Source organism: Hyphopichia burtonii (genome assembly GCF_001661395.1).
Source record: "Hyphopichia burtonii NRRL Y-1933 unplaced genomic scaffold HYPBUscaffold_2, whole genome shotgun sequence".
NCBI lineage: Eukaryota > Fungi > Ascomycota > Pichiomycetes > Serinales > Debaryomycetaceae > Hyphopichia > Hyphopichia burtonii.
The window spans coordinates 1,400,925-1,418,233 of record NW_017963729.1 but is presented as its reverse complement, the minus strand read 5'-3'; the positions used below and the strand labels follow the sequence as shown (position 1 = coordinate 1,418,233).

At 34.4% G+C, this 17,309-nt stretch overlaps 8 protein-coding genes and 1 non-coding gene across 9 annotated transcripts; 5 read left to right on the top strand and 4 right to left on the bottom strand.

The window, feature by feature from the left end:
* The first annotated feature begins 354 nt into the window (after positions 1 to 354).
* Positions 355 to 3,196, top strand: HYPBUDRAFT_160785 (uncharacterized protein). Its single transcript, XM_020222507.1, has 3 exons — positions 355 to 577; positions 934 to 974; positions 2,059 to 3,196. Exons 1-3 carry the CDS (start codon positions 466 to 468, stop codon positions 3,163 to 3,165), a joined length of 1,260 nt encoding a protein of 419 aa, XP_020078041.1. The 5' UTR covers positions 355 to 465; the 3' UTR covers positions 3,166 to 3,196.
* On the bottom strand, positions 3,177 to 3,404 carry HYPBUDRAFT_85670 (uncharacterized protein; the record flags this gene model as incomplete). Its single annotated transcript, XM_020223761.2, has 1 exon — positions 3,177 to 3,404. A coding segment is annotated over one exon (228 nt), but the record flags the coding sequence as incomplete, so codon positions are not given.
* A 455-nt stretch (positions 3,405 to 3,859) lies between these two features.
* On the top strand, positions 3,860 to 5,101 carry APR1 (proteinase A; the record flags this gene model as incomplete). The annotated part of the gene is made up of 1 exon (XM_020223475.1): positions 3,860 to 5,101. The coding sequence occupies one exon, from the start codon at positions 3,860 to 3,862 to the stop codon at positions 5,099 to 5,101; it is 1,242 nt and encodes a 413-aa protein (XP_020078039.1).
* A 922-nt stretch (positions 5,102 to 6,023) lies between these two features.
* Positions 6,024 to 8,509, top strand: HYPBUDRAFT_165661 (uncharacterized protein). Its single transcript, XM_020222711.1, has one exon. The coding sequence runs from the start codon at positions 6,071 to 6,073 to the stop codon at positions 8,462 to 8,464; it is 2,394 nt and encodes a 797-aa protein (XP_020078038.1). The 5' UTR covers positions 6,024 to 6,070; the 3' UTR covers positions 8,465 to 8,509.
* A 91-nt stretch (positions 8,510 to 8,600) lies between these two features.
* Positions 8,601 to 10,694, bottom strand: SSC1 (Hsp70 family ATPase; the record flags this gene model as incomplete). Its single annotated transcript, XM_020219588.1, has 1 exon — positions 8,601 to 10,694. The coding sequence occupies one exon, from the start codon at positions 10,692 to 10,694 to the stop codon at positions 8,748 to 8,750; it is 1,947 nt and encodes a 648-aa protein (XP_020078037.1). The 3' UTR covers positions 8,601 to 8,747.
* A 311-nt stretch (positions 10,695 to 11,005) lies between these two features.
* HYPBUDRAFT_152215 (uncharacterized protein) lies at positions 11,006 to 12,027 on the bottom strand. Its single transcript, XM_020220897.1, has 2 exons — positions 11,556 to 12,027; positions 11,006 to 11,466 (listed from the first exon to the last, which is right to left on the bottom strand). The coding sequence occupies exons 1-2, from the start codon at positions 11,667 to 11,669 to the stop codon at positions 11,053 to 11,055; spliced, it is 528 nt and encodes a 175-aa protein (XP_020078036.1). The 5' UTR covers positions 11,670 to 12,027; the 3' UTR covers positions 11,006 to 11,052.
* Positions 12,028 to 12,736: 709 nt separating this feature from the next.
* HYPBUDRAFT_152214 (trifunctional uridine nucleosidase/nicotinamide riboside hydrolase/nicotinic acid riboside hydrolase) lies at positions 12,737 to 13,957 on the top strand. Its single transcript, XM_020220896.1, has one exon. The coding sequence runs from the start codon at positions 12,848 to 12,850 to the stop codon at positions 13,892 to 13,894; it is 1,047 nt and encodes a 348-aa protein (XP_020078035.1). The 5' UTR covers positions 12,737 to 12,847; the 3' UTR covers positions 13,895 to 13,957.
* An 86-nt stretch (positions 13,958 to 14,043) lies between these two features.
* HYPBUDRAFT_160779 (sterol esterase) lies at positions 14,044 to 15,699 on the bottom strand. Its single transcript, XM_020222506.1, has 2 exons — positions 14,549 to 15,699; positions 14,044 to 14,506 (listed from the first exon to the last, which is right to left on the bottom strand). The coding sequence occupies exons 1-2, from the start codon at positions 15,660 to 15,662 to the stop codon at positions 14,079 to 14,081; spliced, it is 1,542 nt and encodes a 513-aa protein (XP_020078034.1). The 5' UTR covers positions 15,663 to 15,699; the 3' UTR covers positions 14,044 to 14,078.
* A 1,402-nt stretch (positions 15,700 to 17,101) lies between these two features.
* On the top strand, positions 17,102 to 17,175 carry HYPBUDRAFT_t58. Its single transcript has one exon. It is a non-coding gene; the product is annotated as a tRNA-Asn (tRNA).
* The last annotated feature ends 134 nt before the right edge of the window (positions 17,176 to 17,309 follow it).

The window sequence follows — 17,309 nt, the reverse complement described above, 5'->3', positions numbered from 1 at the left end:
ATAAAATTTTCAGTTGAGTTAGCATCTTCGTGTAAGTATCTAGATAACGCTTTTGTAATCAAAATCATCCCAATTGCAAATAAACTTCCAAGTCCCACTAAGACCCCATATCCCGGAGCCTGGCTGAGAATAATAATTGGTTCTGTAGTTGTCATTTTCTAAGAGTGCAACTTTTGCAACTTAACTAATTTGTAGGGTTTTTTTAAATTTTTTGGGGGTTTTTCTATTCGCTTCAAGAATATGGAACTTTTGTATATATATGAGAACCTGTGAGTTCAATCAAGTGAAATTTCAGTATATATATATATATATATATATATATATATATATGTGTATCATTATTGAGATGGGTGGAGCTCACTGAATTTGCAGCATTTACTAGGAGACATCCACAGTGCGGTTCGGACTAATGAGTCGGCTCGGGTGACTACACTCGTAAAAACAATATCTATTATATGCCTAGACATGTCAAGCCGGGCATTGGATTCAAACGTCAAGCTTGACAGAACAGAGGAAGCCATACTTTTTTACTACTACTTTGTTTTGCGTTTTTTTCATTTCCTTTCTGTTTCTGGCAGTAAGATTGCAACTTGCTAACTGTGGTGTATTCGGGTGAGTCTGAGCAAGAAAGTTCAACAATCGACCGTGGACTATGTGACAGTTGTAGTTCTGCACTGGGAGAAACAGTTTTCATGGGGTTTAATCTCTTCGCTCAGGATTTGATGATTCGCAATTCTTTGTTTGCACCACATGACAAGCTGCACTTCTTATCAAGACGTTAGGATTGAGCTATACCTTTAGCCCGTGTTAACATGTTACCATTCAAGACTCCATAAGAGAATTTCGAAACAGTGTAATTGGCTAAACAAGATAACGTCAACTCCAGTTGTGGTTGCGAAACAGTCACGGGGTTTTTTGTGGATGCACGCCCAGAGTATCTTAATCGATTGCAAAAACACTCTTATTCCATTAAGGTGATTTCTTCTATTCAAACTGATCCTACTTGCGAGAAGGTTAATGGGATCCATAAATCGCATCTGAAATGATTATAATGTAAATGTTACAACCGGCACGTCCTGTTTCTTTTTCCGTTAAGCAGCCAATATATTTTATAGGACGTTTTCTATATCTTCAGTTGAGTTTTGATTCTCTTTGTTCAAGTTTTTCGTTATGTTTTCCAAATTCCTTGTTTTGCAGATTCTCTCTGTATTTTACTTTTGAATGCTTCTCACTTCTTAGTGTTTTTCACTTTTTTCATGTTTTTCACTTTTTTTGAAATTTTTGCTTCAAAGTTTCTCAATATCCTTTAACGTCTACTGATAACAGCTTGATCTATAAAAAACTTGAATTTTTCGGAGCTTCTTATAGCTACTCAGTTATACCTTGTGGTCCTCTAAAGTTTACTCAAATGCTTTTTGAAATCACCATAAAAGATATCAAGTTTAGAAATAAAGTTTAGAAATTAGGTTTAGAAGATATTAAGTAGGCGAAGATTGCCTTGCTGCATCAAATGGCTTCACCAGATCAGCAGGAAAATACCCATGCATACAGGGGTCTTAGTCTCACCCAGAAATATACTATGGTCAAACTAGAGGAAGAGTAAGGGATACAGCCACATACAGTATAAAAATATGAATATGATAAGGGCCGGAAGTATACTTGGCCGGAAGAGCCCTCGTAATATGACCAGACAAGGACCTAGACCCGATTGGAACACGGGGTCGGTGAACAAATCGGGGACCCTCCCCCGGATGTTGCTATCCCGGAACTGACTGATAATGTCATCCCTGATATTGAATATAATCGAATGGCAGCCATTGAAATATGACAACTATCTTCTCTTCTTTCCATAAGTGCAGACAGATGTCTAATATTCATAATTTACAAACTGAAGTATCAGTGCCGTTGATGGCCGAACAAGAGAATGAGGAGGCCAATCTATCTCATTCAGTCCCCAGAAGAAATGATTCAACGGCATCATCATTTGATAGGGAGTTGAATGAAGAAACGTATACTGAAAATTCAAGATATCAAGAGACGAAAATGAAGATTGGGAAGTTCTACGAAGACTATATTGAGAGTAATTCTGGGATTGTTCTATTGTTAACGTCCCAGTTTTTAAATTCCGTGATGGTAACTACATGTAAATTATTAGTTACTGATGAAAATTTCAAAGATCCAATACACCCATTACAAATTTTATTTGTTCGAATGTTTATCACATCTATTTGCTGTGGAGTATATATGATTGTTACTAAATCAGTTAAAGATGCGCCATTGGGACCCAAAGATTTAAGAGGGCTATTAGCATTAAGAGGATTTGTTGGATTTCTAGGAGTTTTTGGATTATATTACTCTTTACAATATTTGAGTTTATCGGATGCAGTGGCTATAACTTTTTTGATTCCAATGATTACTGCATTTATGGCCTGGATAATTTTAGGAGAACGGTATAGTTTTCTTGAAGCATTTTGTGCATTACTTTCATTAGGAGGAGTTCTTTTAATTGCCAAACCCAAATTTTTATTTGGAACAAGATCAGATAGTGAAACATCAGTCGATGAAGGAATTGAATCGTCTTCGAGCGAATTGCGTTTGATTGCCAGTGGAGTTGGATTAATTGGAGTGATGGGAGCATCAACGGTTTATGTTGTTTTAAGAAAAATTGGTAAATCTGCTCATCCTTTATTATCAGTAAGTTATTATGCAGCTACTTCAAGTATCATATCATTTTTTGCATTATTATTTATCCCATCATTATCATTTGTATTACCAAGAAATGGATATCAATGGTTTTTATTCATGACCATTGGATTTTCTGGGTTTTTGATGCAATTTGCCTTAACTGCTGGAATACAACGAGTCAAGGCTGGGAAATCGTCCTTAATGATATATACCAATATGGTTTTTGCGGTTTTTTGGGATTTAAGTATATGGGGCCATTTCCCCGGCTTATTAAGTTGTTTAGGAATCATTCTTATTATCGGGAATGCTTATATGGTTATCAAATATAAAAAAAATGAAGATGATAAACCAAGTGATATTGAAAATCAAGAAATTGATACCGAAGTCGAAGACTCAAGTGCAAATGAAGCCATTTCATTACAAGATTTTACAATAACCGATGAAAGTGAAATCGAACATGATCATAAAGATAAACGATGATTAAGTATACATTATAGATTATTCAACCAACTCAATTCATTCCGAATGTTATGTAACCGAATTAAACTCTCATTAACCTCGTTTAACTGTTGAACCCCAACATCACTTGATTCAGTTAAATTATTCAAATTTGTAATCAATTTACGAGAATTATTCAAATTTACATCAATGTAATCGGTTTTCAAGAAATCATTATTATTTGGATCCGATGGTAATGCTCTAAGAGACTTCACCCATTTAAATGGTCCAGTTGAAGCCAATACCTTATCAGAGTTGACCGCACTTGACGAAGACGTCATTATACGATACTAAATCCTTTCAATCTTTCCAATACTTGACCCTTCCAACTTCAAACCTTCCAACTTGAACCTTCGAACTTCAACCCTTAAACCTCAAACGTCAAGCCTTTCAATACTTGTTCCCTCGTTGAAGAGCCATTGAGCAAGCGAATTAGTACCCGTAAACATACTAGCGACATCCCTTTTCAGAGACCAGCGCCTGCACACAGCGGGGGACACTACTTTATTCCTAACTAGTCACTCTTTTGTGGTGAGAGGTATATAAATGTAATTTAATCTCCAGTCAGTTCTTAATTATCTATTGCAATTAAGTATTGGAATTAAGTATATTGGAATTAAGTATATTGGATTCTTGTAATAAGTTGCTATTCTATTGAAAGAAACAATTATCCGTGATGCAATTATCGATTTCGGTATTAACTACTGTTGCCACTGCTTTGCTTGCTGGGGTTGAAGCTGCTAAACATAGCACTAAGATTAATAAATTGAGTAATGATGAAGCTTTAAACGTTAATGGATTCAAAGAGTACACTGGAGCTTTAGCAGATAAATATATGAATATTTTCAATGCTGCCAATGGGAATCCAACAGCCTTTGGAAGCGGAGAAGATGTTAATAATGCACAAGTTCCATTTATTAATCCAGAATCTAAACATGAAGCACCTTTAACTAATTACTTAAATGCTCAATACTTTACTGAAATTCAATTGGGTACTCCAGGTCAACCTTTTAAAGTGATTTTAGATACTGGATCTTCCAATTTATGGGTTCCATCCCAAGATTGTTCTTCCTTAGCATGTTTCTTGCATACTAAATACGATCATGATTCTTCTTCTAGTTATAAGGCTAATGGTTCAGAATTTTCTATTCAATATGGTAGTGGTGCCATGGAAGGTTATGTTTCTCAAGATACCTTGGCTATTGGCGACTTGATCATTCCAAAACAAGATTTTGCCGAAGCTACTAGTGAACCGGGCTTAGCTTTTGCTTTTGGTAAATTCGATGGTATCTTAGGTTTAGCTTATAATACCATTTCGGTTAATAAAATTGTTCCTCCTATTTATAACGCTATTGACCAAGGCTTATTAGATACTCCTCAATTTGCCTTCTTTTTAGGTGATAGTAATAAGGATGAAGAAAATGGTGGGGTTGCCACTTTTGGTGGTTATGATGAAGATCATTTCTCCGGTGATATCACCTGGTTGCCAGTTAGAAGAAAGGCTTACTGGGAAGTCTCTTTTGAAGGTATTGGTTTAGGTGACGAATACGCAGAATTAGCCTCCACTGGTGCTGCCATCGATACCGGTACCTCCTTAATCACTTTACCTTCTTCATTAGCTGAAATCATCAATGCTAAAATTGGTGCCACCAAATCTTGGTCTGGCCAATACCAAGTTGATTGCGATGCAAGAGAAAACTTACCTGATTTAACCTTAAACTTAGGTGGTACTAACTTTACTTTATCTGCTTACGATTATACTTTAGAAGTTGGTGGCTCTTGTATTTCTGCCTTCACCCCAATGGATTTCCCTCAACCAATCGGGGACTTGGCCATTGTTGGTGATGCCTTTTTAAGAAAGTACTACTCCATTTACGATTTGAAAAAGAATACTGTTGGTTTAGCCAAATCTAAATAATCTTAATTAGAATTACATCTACTATTTCGTTCTTTCTTTCGTTATTTTTCCTTTTTTTCTTTTTGTTTTATTGGTTCTCTTAACCTTTGCTTTTGAAGTCCATAAGATTTCCTAAATGCCCTCCTTAAATATATCTTTTTAAAATAAAGTCATTCTCCAATATATTTTCTATGAAAAAGAACGGCCAACTGTAGATACACCGATAAGAATTACGAGCAGCCATACCTCATCATTCAAAACCCTGGATTGTACTGCTCGTTATCTGCTTCAATAACCTCGCACAAGCTGCTTTTGTATTGCACACAATTTTTTTTTGTTTTCCCAATCAACCAGCCATCTCTTTTTGCTGCTAGTTGCGAAATTTTGATTCCTGTTGACAATCCCACTGTTTATCCAGCCATCTATGCAATTGTCGGTTTCAACCTCTTCTTATACAGTATTTTGTATGGAATCCATGCCGTATCAATTGTGAAGAGCTAGACGAGGTGATAGCACGCACCCTTCTAGCAGTTCTGGACCACTTTCCATACCAATAATATAGTCCAATTTTCTGGCTCACTTTCCTGATGTAACTAATTGGCCGAATCTTTAACCTTTTTGTTAATAGAGATTAAGAAGAAGGGGGGGTTCGATTACTATTTTTAACTATGGATGTGGTCAGTTTTCTGTTCTGTGAGGTGTTTTTAGACTTTCTACGGTATCTCCAGAAGTACATGCTTGAACTTGCCCTGTTTGAGTTGATTCAGCAAATTTGTGTTCGAATCAAGCATATTTGAACATTTGGTACATGATATATGTTGTAAAGTCAGTCACAAATTTTGATTTCATTCCTCTTTTAAATACTTTTAGCTTTCCTTATCCTTGAATAATTGATTTTTCAAGATACCTTTTTTTGATTTTTATTTTGCTTCATATCTAATCGTTTTTTTTTTTTATTAGCTAGTGTATTGATCTACTACTACTTGAATTATGGCACAAGCAGGGTATCAAAATATCCCTATGGAACTTAAAATATGCTCAGCAAACCAAACTAGTTCAGAATCAGAGAAATCAAATAGAAATACCCAATTTTCATCAAATGCTACCGAAAAACAACAGCCAACTAGATCATCTAGTAAAAATTCAAATTTAAGCAAATACAGCTACTCAATTGAGCCAGCAGATTCAATTTATTCAAAAGGATCTAGTAATAGTTATCGTTTAAGTCGCCCCCCACCACCTTCGACTCCAATTGATGCAATTAATAAACTCGAAGTAGAATCTGCTTCAACTGCTTCTATACCGATATCAATTCCGTATTATTACATTGCAACCAATTCCAATTCTCTCGATACGGTGAATTTATTTGGTAATCCCAATAAAAAAGGTCATCAACCAAAATACTCCAATACTTCCCATATAAACTCTCCTATACAAGCACCAAAACCAATTCATTCAAATATCCCTAAACCAAACCCGCAAATACAAAATAAGGAAATCGATGCAGAAATAAGAGATGATGCTTACTTTAATCAACTGCCCAAAAGATATTCTCAATTCACCTCTGACCAAAGAAATCCATTTACAAATCAAAAATCTGATAAGATTTCATTAAGTTCAATATCTAGCACTGATCCCGTTAAGCAATCCCTAAATGGATCAAGGAAACCAAGCATAAGAAGAAATCTTGATTATAGAAAGTCTTCAACAAGTTCTTCGGCAGGTGCTGCTAGATCTCGTAAATCTATCCAAAATTCAAATCAAACTAAATACAACTCTAGCTCTTATTCTGAATTAGATCCACTTCTGAGAACTTCATCCGGTGATATTTCCAATTCAATGGGTTCACAAGCAACCATTTTTTCTACAAGACAAGAATTGGATCAAAATAATCTTCATACCCGATCCCGACTGAAAAGATCGAAAACAAGAGCAAGATTATATACAACTGATAGTGATTCTACTCTCAGTAGACGGAAAGCAATAAAATTTAAAGATGGTAGTTGGATTTATAGATTAAGATTAAGAATTAACAAAATGATTAATAAATTTAAACAATTAAAATTCAGAAATTTCACTGCATCTTCTAAAAGAACAACTACTATCAGTTCAAGAACTAAAAAACAAAGAAAATTATTAAGAGCAAAATCAATGTTACGTAAAAAATTTCTGTCAAATACTAACGAACCTCAACCTTCAATTAGGGACAAAATTTCAGCCCCCCAAAATAATCCAAGATTGGGTTTGGATAAAATTGAAACTGTGAGTGTTGTCGATGATGAATTAAAATTTTTAGCAGGTGCCCCAGAAGATAATCTTCGTATAAGTGCTTCAGAAGTTAAACCTAAATCTTCTGATAAATACTCCCATTTAGCATCTTACATCGATCAACAACAAAATACTTATTCACAATTAGAAAGAAATCGTTTTGGTTCAACTCGTGAAGCTGGTGATACTTCTTATTTTAACGATGAAGGAAATATGAGTCCAGGTGAAAAACAAAGAAGAGATCAAACAGGCTCTTTAGATCCTGGACGTAAACCTTCTGTCAAAAGTAATAACAATACTGATGTTACTAGCAGTTCTACTCCTCCTATTCCTCCACCTCACCTTCAAGAAACTTTCTTTCAAAGTTTGGCTGCTAATAATTCTCAATCTGAAGTAATTGAATTATGGAAAAGCTATCTTAGTCATGTTCTTTCAAAAAGAATTCAATTAAGACAAGAAATTAACTTATTCAGAACTTTTATTGCTAATGAACCAAATCATGGACACAACGCGTTTGAAATTTACCAAGATAAGTCTGAAAATAACCAAACTGATAAATCTGAAAATACAAATGAAAAGCTTGATAATTTGCAACTTACCAACCTAAATGAACACATTAAGTCAAGACATTTATCATCTAAGGAGGATTCGCAAATTTCAAGTCAAGAACCATCAAATTCTGGCGAATATTCTTCAAGTGCTGGTTCTGATAATTTCACTGACACTGCGTCAGATGCAACTAGTGAATTAATTGATGTTGACTCAACCACTGAAAAATTCCAATCTAAGTGTCTTAACAGACGCTCTGTTTTAGGTGATATGCTTGATTACGACTCCTCTGATAATGATCTGATGTTATCAGCGGCTCAAAGTTTGAGTAATGATGATAACAGTGAAAGTGGAGCATCTCGTCTGCAAGCTATGTCAAACTCATCTTTCAGTTATTCACCTAGCTTTAGTGGTAGCATGGCTTCAGACATCGGCTTAAACAAGAGATATGGTACAATTTCAAGAAAATCAACAATCAACTCAAAAAACAACGAAAACAGGCCGTTTAGTCCAATGAGACGATCTCAAGGTATTCAGTTGAATTTAAATAGCTTGAATGAGGTTTAGTCAATCTATATATAAGACAAATATCATGCAAAACTACAAAGATGCATAATGTATATATAAATATATATATATGAAATATTTATTTGTAAAATCAGTATGTACAAGAAGAAAGAGACTAGTAAAGAGAGATCTAATTATCAAAGATAATTTGAACTTTCTTTTCAAAATTTCTCATTTCACCATGACAAAGGTCACGAAGTGGCGAACGTAAAAACATAAAAGAAAAATTAGAAAAGACTATAAAACAGAAAAAGAAAACTGACTAGAGGCTAAATCTTTAGGCTTAGTTCTTTGGTTCTTCAGAAGAAGAGTCATTGTTTTCATTGTTGTTCTTGTATAATTTTTCAAAGACTTTTAAGGATTCGTTTTGTAATTCTTCAGTCTTAGTCTTTAATTCGTTAGAATCAACTTCTTCACCGGCTTGAGCTTTAACAACGATGTCTCTTAAAGCTTGAACTTGTTCTCTAACTTTATCGGCATCAGCGGTTTCTAATTTGTCTTTAAATTCATTTAAGGAGTTTTCAGTATCGTTACATAATTGATCAGCTCTGTTAGCAGATTCAATGGCTTCTCTTCTAGCTTTATCAGATTCAGCGAATTTTTCAGCATCGTTAACCATTTGTTCAATTTCGGTATCAGATAAACCGGAAGAACCAGCAACAGTGATAGAAGCATCCTTGTTAGAAGCTTTATCACGAGCAGAAACCTTGATAATACCATCAGTATCAATATCAAAGGTAACTTCAATTTGAGGAACACCTTTTGGAGCTGGTGGAATACCAGATAAGGTAAAGTTACCAATTAATTTATTATCTCTAGTTAATTCTCTTTCACCTTGGAAAACTCTAATTTCAACAGAGGTTTGACCAGCAGAGGCGGTTGAGAAAATTTGAGATTTTTTGGCTGGAATAGTAGTGTTTCTGTTAATTAATCTAGCGAAAACACCACCCATGGTTTCAATACCCAAAGATAATGGAGTAACATCCAAAAGAACAACATCAGTAACTTCACCAGCTAAGATACCACCTTGGATAGCAGCACCCATAGCAACAGCTTCATCTGGGTTAACAGCTTTAGATGGTTCTTTACCAAAGATAGATTTAACAGTTTCAATAACTTTTGGCATTCTTGACATACCACCAACCAAGATAACTTCGGAAACATCAGAGGTAGATAAACCAGCATCTTTCAAAGCTTTTTTACATGGTTCAACAGTTCTTTTAACTAATGGTTCAACCAAGTTTTCAAATTGAGATCTTTGAATTTTTTGGTTAATATGTTTTGGACCAGAAGCATCAGCGGTAATAAATGGTAAGTTGACTTCGGTGGCAACAGTTGAAGATAATTCAATTTTAGCCTTTTCAGCAGCTTCTCTAATACGTTGAATGGCCATTCTATCTTTACCTAAATCAATACCAGATTCTTTTTTGAAAGTTTCAACGATACTTCTAACGATGGCAATATCGAAATCTTCACCACCCAAGTGAGTATCACCATTAGTAGATTTAACTTCAAAAACACCAGCACCAATATCTAAGATAGAAATATCGAAAGTACCACCACCTAAATCGAAAACAGCAACAACTTCACCATCATTTTTTTCTAAACCGTAAGCTAAAGCAGCAGCAGTTGGTTCATTAACAACTCTCAAAACGTTTAAACCGACAATTTTACCGGCGTCTTTAGTAGCTTGTCTTTGAGCATCATTGAAATAAGCAGGACAAGTAACAACAGCATTTTTAACTGATTTACCCAAGAAAGATTCAGCAGTTTCTTTCATTTTATTTAAAACAAACCCACCAATTTGTTGAGGAGAGTATTTTTCACCTCTGGCTTCAATCCAAGCATCACCGTTATCGTGTTTAACGATTTTGTAAGGAACTTCATTTAAATCTCTTTGAACTTCTTTATCTTCGAAACGACGACCAATTAAACGTTTGGTAGCAAATAAAGTGTTTTCTGGGTTAACAACAGCTTGACGTTTAGCTGGAATACCAACCAATCTTTCACCTTCTTTGGTGAATGCAACAATAGATGGAGTAGTTCTTCCACCTTCTGCATTTTCAATGATTTTTGGAATCTTACCTTCCATAAGAGCAACAGCAGAGTTGGTGGTACCCAAATCAATACCAATAACTGGTCCATTTGGAGCAGCTTGGGTAGATTGAGCACGGGCTAAAGCTGGAACACGTTTAGTAACGTTTTTCAATGAATTTCTAGCAGCTAACATTGTTAAAAGTACTGGTTGTTAGATTAATTAAAGAAAAAGAAGCAACAACCTAATGAAAGTCTTTTTTTTTTTTTTTTTTTGCCCTGAGTCGGTGGTTGTTCAATGAAATTATATAAGATTTTTCAATTTTTCACTTTCGCACATTAAAAAAAAAAAAAAATAAGTCACTAATAAAAAATGTATGGAGAATTCATTTCCGTTACCCGGAGCCGCAATCGCCGAATCTTCGAGAAGAATTTTTCCTTTTTTAATCACGTGCACACAAAACACCCATGCACCAGATTTTTTTTTCTTTTACATGGGTAACTACACGACAGTTTTGCAGTAATTTTATTAGACTAATTCAGCAACTTATAGACTACTCTAATTCAGCAGGTAGATTGCCGTTCATGATCCAGGTCAAGGATTTGTCGCCTCTGAACTCTTCTATTCTGCGGATTATTTCTTCAGGAGACTGGTTGAACCTCACACAACCACGGTCGATAGCATCACAGAGCTTTTTACGTCTTTGAAATCTCTTTGATTCTTTTGAACGGGAGTCACCTCTCCATTCATGTTTACCGTAGCGATCGTCCATGTCTTTCAAAGGGATCTGGCCACGGAAGCCCTTGTTGAACTCATCGTATATTTCATTAACAGTCATTGGATTATGAAGAAACTCCACCGAGATTTTTGGTTTTTTGGCCCGTCTTGTACTAGCGGTGGGAGTAGCACTCTCTGAGTTTGTCAAGATCCCGCCTGAAGGAGAAGCGTCTTGAGAAGGCTTATTTTTCTGTTGGCGTAAGGGAGGACTTGAATTGGCTTTACGGTTATCAAACCCATCGGAAAAAGTTCTTTTGGTGATTTTTTTCTCTTGTTGACGGGATCTTTGTTGGTTAGAAGCTTGATGCTGAGATGGTTGATTTTGTTGAGGTTGTTGTGATTGAGATTGTTGTTGATGATAATTTTGTGCTTGTACAGCAGCTTGTGCCACATGTAAAGCTGGGTCCATATTACTGTCTAAATGAGAAGATATATGTTTTGACTGATTGGAGTTAACTGATGCAGTGGCATTGGCCAAATTGGCAGCAACGTCGGCATTTGTAAGTTCAATATCATTATCGGTAGTTACTTTATCTCCATTATCGTTATCATCCGGTACATTAATTGTAGTTTCGACAGGCTCAACGTTGTTACCAACATTAACATTATCATTGGAATCCTGTATCGACTGTAAACTATTGATGATATAAAGAGGATCTTTATTTTCAAAAATATCACTTATGAGTGAAGTCAATTTTTCAATTTTTTGATTTTGAAAATCAATTATATGTCTGAAATAGCTTAATTCTTGATTAATAGATGTCACCGATGATAATATATCTAATCTTTCATTATCATAACTACTTATTTTCTTTGTTAATCGATTTAATTTTTCTTCAATTTTAAATTCTTGATTCCCAGCACCATTATTAGTTTCATTATTAATACGCTTGTTCAAATCATTACTACTGTTATTTCTGGAATCACCAGCACTCTCATGCTCTCCTCTACTAGGATTTTCATCAAGCGAAGTTCCCGCTAAACCGTTCATGTCGTCCATATCTAATATATCAAAATATTCAAAAAAATCAAAACAAAGGAGGCTTTCAACAACAAACTTGAAGTATAAACAGAACCAATTAGCGATATGGTAGAAACTGCAATGTCCGTTGAACAGTGGTGTATCAATTGATCAAATTTGTTCTCGTAAATCAGATTGATGGTAATTGCAAAATGTCTCTCTTCTGATAATAAGGGCTTTTCTTTGGACATTTGACATTTTGAAGGAGGAGACTTTTTTTCGTTGTTGTTTTCGGCAAAACGTGGTGTACGGTTTTAAACGGCATTTTTTCGTTTCCGTCAATGATTTAAGACAGCCCGTACACCAAAAGGTAGAAAAGTGCCGCCATTCCGAATTGGGCCATCACCAAAAGGTATTTCTGCACCCAGTTAAAATTTTCAATAGAATACATTTCTACTTCATCTTTTATTCTAAGAAGGTAAGGTGATAGAAAGCTTTGGTGACGGTCCGAGCCTCGGTGGAGTAGTGGTATACTTGTTCTCGCAGCTTTCAGTTTGCATTTGTACAAAAGTAAAGCAGACCGATTTCCCCCACGTTTGGAAAAGTAAAGATGACAGTTCAATATCAAATACCAGTTTGGCTTGATTGTGATCCTGGTAATGATGATACTTTTGGGATCTTATTGGCGGCATTTCATCCAAGATTTAAACTTTTGGGGATTTCCACGGTTCATGGAAATGCTCCCTTACATAAAACAACTCATAATGCAGTAGCACTTTTGGATGTACTTGGATTTAAACAAGATCAAATTAAAGTATACCCTGGTGCAGAGGAGCCTTTGAAAGGAGAACCTCTTTTCGCTGCCCATATTCATGGTGATTCAGGTATTGGTGGTGCCACATTACCAGAAACCCCTAAAATTAAACCTTCAAACGATATAGGTTATTTAGAAGCTATGCGTGATTCAGTCTTACAGTACCCAAATCAAATTTGTATTGTTTGTACTGGAACCTTAACTAATTTTGCTCAGTTAATAATCAAGTATCCTGAAGTGAAATCAAAAATTAGATTTTTATCTTTAATGGGTGGTGCCCTTAATATGGGTAATATAACATCTTTTGCTGAATTCAATCTCTACTGTGATCCAAAGGCTTCTGAAATTGTTTTGAATGATCCAGTAATTGGTCCCAAATCAATATTGGCCCCTTTGAATATCACTCACACTGCAGTTGCCAATTCTGCAGTTAGATTAAAGATTTATAATCCTCAAGATGAAAATTCAAATTCAAGTATTAGAGAAATGTTTTATAAAATTATCATGTTTTACTCAAAAGCTTATGAAACTAGATACGGAATAATCGAAGGGCCCCCTCTTCATGATCCAGTTGCTATATTCTCCTTGTTGCCATTGATTCAAAAACAACAAAACCCTGAAGAAAACTTAGATGAAGATTACAAATATCATTATTTAAGAAGAAAATTAACCATTGTTCAGGATGGCGAACATAAAGGTGAGACCTTGGTAAAGGACAATGACTCATCAATCGAAGAAGAGGACGGTTCTTATATTGGCTTGAATGCCAACATTGATTTATTTTGGGAATATATTTTAGATTCTCTTAAATTAGCCGATGAACAGGTGTTTGGCTCAAAATAATGACCTATGATTTGCATTTTCATCCTTATACATATACAATTATATATTATATGCAAAAGGCTCTACAGTAATAAAAAGAAATTCAATTAAATAGTTTCAAAATTAAGTGTAATTAAATAAAGTAAACATTTTCAAATCATAAAGTCTATCATAGTATATATATATGTGGGGGCAAACTAAAATCTTAATTTGCAGAAACCGCTAAAGGCTGTTGGGATGAATTAATTGGATTTTCAATGGGGTATTTTTCATCATCGATATTTGCATCAACTGATGCAGAAACGATTTTTTCATTATTTGAGTCAATCAGTTTTATTTTATCTTCGATAACCATACCAATACGACCTATTATATCATCAGCCCAAACAACGTCAAGATGGGAGTAATCATCTAATTGGATCACGTCCAAGTTTTTACCAATTTGATAATAACCTCTTTCATAATGTTGCATATGAGTAATCAATCTTCTACCATCAACTAAAAAATCTAAATCACAAGTAAAAATAAACATTGGGATTACATCCTTTGGGTGACTGAATTGAAACCATGGTTCCTTATATGGGAAATAAGTTTTTGAATCATCTTTTTCAATTGTTTTTTTAGGTTCAACTCCTTCATTGATTGAAGGTTCTGGGGTATGAGCAAAATTCTCACCAGTTTTATAAGCTTCTTTAGATTGTAGTTGATTTGAAAAACCTTCTTCAACCCAATAACTCAACCACCAATTCATCAATTTTGTTGAAACATAAGTCACATTAAATACAAAATGGAAATGCCAAACTTTTTTATTCGGATTCCATTTTTTCCCAGTCCAACCAAACAAAAACTTGAACATAATGTAAGATAATTTACCGAAGAGTGAAGTTGATGCTAAATGATAACGAGCTAAACATAAATTTCTCAAAAATGAACAACATCCAAATAATAATTTATAAGCAAATCTACCTTTTTTATGAATAAATTTAATAAAAGCTCTTTCGTGAAATAATTTACCAGGGAAAATTGCAGGTGCTAAGGGGAAGAAATATTCAATCTTTGAATGATAAGAAGATAAATTACCATTCCTTAACATTAAAAAGGTTTGAGTACAACCTTGCAGATGTCCAATCAAGATTAATTTTTCGTGGTTTGGTTTATGAGATAAAACATTAGTTAAAATACATGGTAAATCATAATAAGCTAATTCTCTCATATCCCAATCCCAATATTTTTCACTATGCATCAAATTACCTTCATAATATTCATGTTTTGCTTCAAACCATGAACGATTATTACCTAACCAAACATCGTACCCTTGTTCCAAGAAGTAGAAAGGTAATGAATTTTGACCAGGAGTTATCCAAGCCCCTGAACATGAAAGTAGACCATGCTGGAATAACACTGGTTTCTTCAATGCGCGAGCTTCATCTGATTCTTTTGGATCTATTAAACGATGAAGGGTTAATACGTATCCATCTTCAGTAGTTATAGTAAATTCCTTCAATTCTAAATCCAATTGCAAAGCATAATAACGCAAATCCTTCGTAGCCTTCATATCATTGAGGTTTGGATATGCCTCTCTGGGAGTATAGGGACCACTTGAATTAAGACCTGGTTTTTGGTCTTTTTCAAAACCAATGATTTTTTGATACAAATGATATAAAATAGCACCAAATGTAAGAGTATTAACAAAACATAATGATCCTAGAAAACATGTGAAGATATATATATATCTTACAAAAGTATTATGGTACGTCTGTTTCTCGGGAGGAGTAAATTCTTCAAACATCTTCAAGTGATTAAAAACAGTAACGCAAGAAAAAACAAAAAATCAAGGGTATCTATCGCTTATATTATGATCTCGTCTTGATCCAGGTGATCAATTATGCTAGATTTTTATAAATAAAACGAATTGCCTCTGCCTTTTTTGATATTAGCCGTTAGAATTAGCTTTGGTACGAAAGTTTGATCTGAAAAAAATAAAAGAAAAAGTATTTCAAATGACAGACTTCAAACTTCTTCGAGAAAATTTACTCTTATTTATCTCTCAATAGAACTCTTTAAGCAGAATAAGATGTTATCAACCCAGATTATCTTTCACCTACTCCAATTATTGTAATTATTGTTCGTTTCTATTTTTTTTTTTTTTTTTTTTGTTTTTTTCAGTATGTTAGGAGCTCTCATAATCTTCTTTTTGAGATTCGGTAACAAAGGAAGGTAAACAATCATATTCACATCCGAGAAGTTCAATCTTTTGTTAAACTCGTCTGCGACAAAAGGCCAGCCAAATCCTATTCCTAGTATTACTCAAAGTGTAATGGAACAGCCTTTTGGGGAAAGTCGCCTTGTTGTATTAGGTAACACCTCTCTTTCATTGTTAGATGAACTTAGAATGGAAGGAAATGCCATTTCAACTTAATCTTATTCAGATATCATTTTGTCCTCGGTACAGAACACCACGGAATAACATTTATATATTATTATCAGCCTTTAATGTGAGAAACAGACAAGTTATGTTCGAAAAAGTTGGAAAGCCAAAAAAATGCAAAAACAAAAAAGATTTTTACCTTGTCAGAAGAGCTGCAAATTATCTTCTAAATGCTTTGCTTAAATAATTTTTGATGCAAAACAGTGCATATATACCTTATCATAGTAGTACCTCTATTTGAAAAACACGAATTTAAGCTTTTCTTTAGTAATCCGTCATTTTTTTTTTTTTTTTTATAGAAAAAAAACTTCAAGGCATGAATTGAATAAACAGAAACTAATGAATACTGCGTGAAAACAATAGTCCCTCTTCCAGAAAAGGTGTTAAATCTTTGCCATGTAAAAAACACGGAGTTTAGAGTAACTTTAAGTCTTTCATATTTCATAATTCTTTCAAAATATAAAATGGACGACGTAAGCTGGATTTAATCCTTGGAATCTGATACCCCTGGCTATCCCTTTTATTAATTTTGGTGACGTCCAAGGAAACAAACCCAAAATAATGTACATAGATGGAGAGGAGGAAATTCAAAAAAAAATAAATATGAAAATTATGAGGATTGAGTCCGAAAACACGTTAAATTTTTAAAAATAAGATTATTAATGCTGCTGAGTGTATAAGTGGTGTGAGAGAATTGCAAAATGTTCAAATTTAAACGTTTTTTTTTGGCTCTGAAAATGTAAATTCAAAAGATGTTCATAGCTACGATAAACTAGGTGTTGAAAACGACAACAAAGTAAGACTTCGTGGCCAAGTTGGCTAAGGCGTGAGACTGTTAATCTCAAGATCGAGAGTTCGAGCCTCTCCGAGGTCGTCTTTGTTTTTTTCAAATTTTTTCGCAACTTAATCTTTTTTGCAACAATTAAAGGACCAACTTCCTAACACAACTTCCTAACAGTCTTTTACAGATTTCACATGTCTCGAAAAACATATTTAGTTAAATAAATA

What these genes read in the sequence shown, in the direction of transcription:
- HYPBUDRAFT_160785 (XM_020222507.1), top strand. Translation starts at nt 466, where the DNA reads ATGTCAAGCCGGGCATTGGATTCAAACGTCAAGCTTGACAGAACAGAG. An exon ending in TTTCCTTTCTGTTTCTGGCA is followed by an intron (nt 578 to 933) that starts GTAAGATTGCAA and finishes ATGCACGCCCAG; the next exon opens with AGTATCTTAATCGATTGCAA. An exon ending in AACACTCTTATTCCATTAAG is followed by an intron (nt 975 to 2,058) that starts GTGATTTCTTCT and finishes AAGATTGGGAAG; the next exon opens with TTCTACGAAGACTATATTGA.
- HYPBUDRAFT_165661 (XM_020222711.1), top strand. Translation starts at nt 6,071, where the DNA reads ATGGCACAAGCAGGGTATCAAAATATCCCTATGGAACTTAAAATATGC.
- HYPBUDRAFT_152215 (XM_020220897.1), bottom strand. Translation starts at nt 11,669, where the DNA reads ATGTGGCACAAGCTGCTGTACAAGCACAAAATTATCATCAACAACAAT. An exon ending in TTCTAACCAACAAAGATCCC is followed by an intron (nt 11,467 to 11,555) that starts GTCAACAAGAGA and finishes TTACGCCAACAG; the next exon opens with AAAAATAAGCCTTCTCAAGA.
- HYPBUDRAFT_152214 (XM_020220896.1), top strand. Translation starts at nt 12,848, where the DNA reads ATGACAGTTCAATATCAAATACCAGTTTGGCTTGATTGTGATCCTGGT.
- HYPBUDRAFT_160779 (XM_020222506.1), bottom strand. Translation starts at nt 15,662, where the DNA reads ATGTTTGAAGAATTTACTCCTCCCGAGAAACAGACGTACCATAATACT. An exon ending in TAAAGAAGCTTATAAAACTG is followed by an intron (nt 14,507 to 14,548) that starts GTGAGAATTTTG and finishes CAATCAATGAAG; the next exon opens with GAGTTGAACCTAAAAAAACA.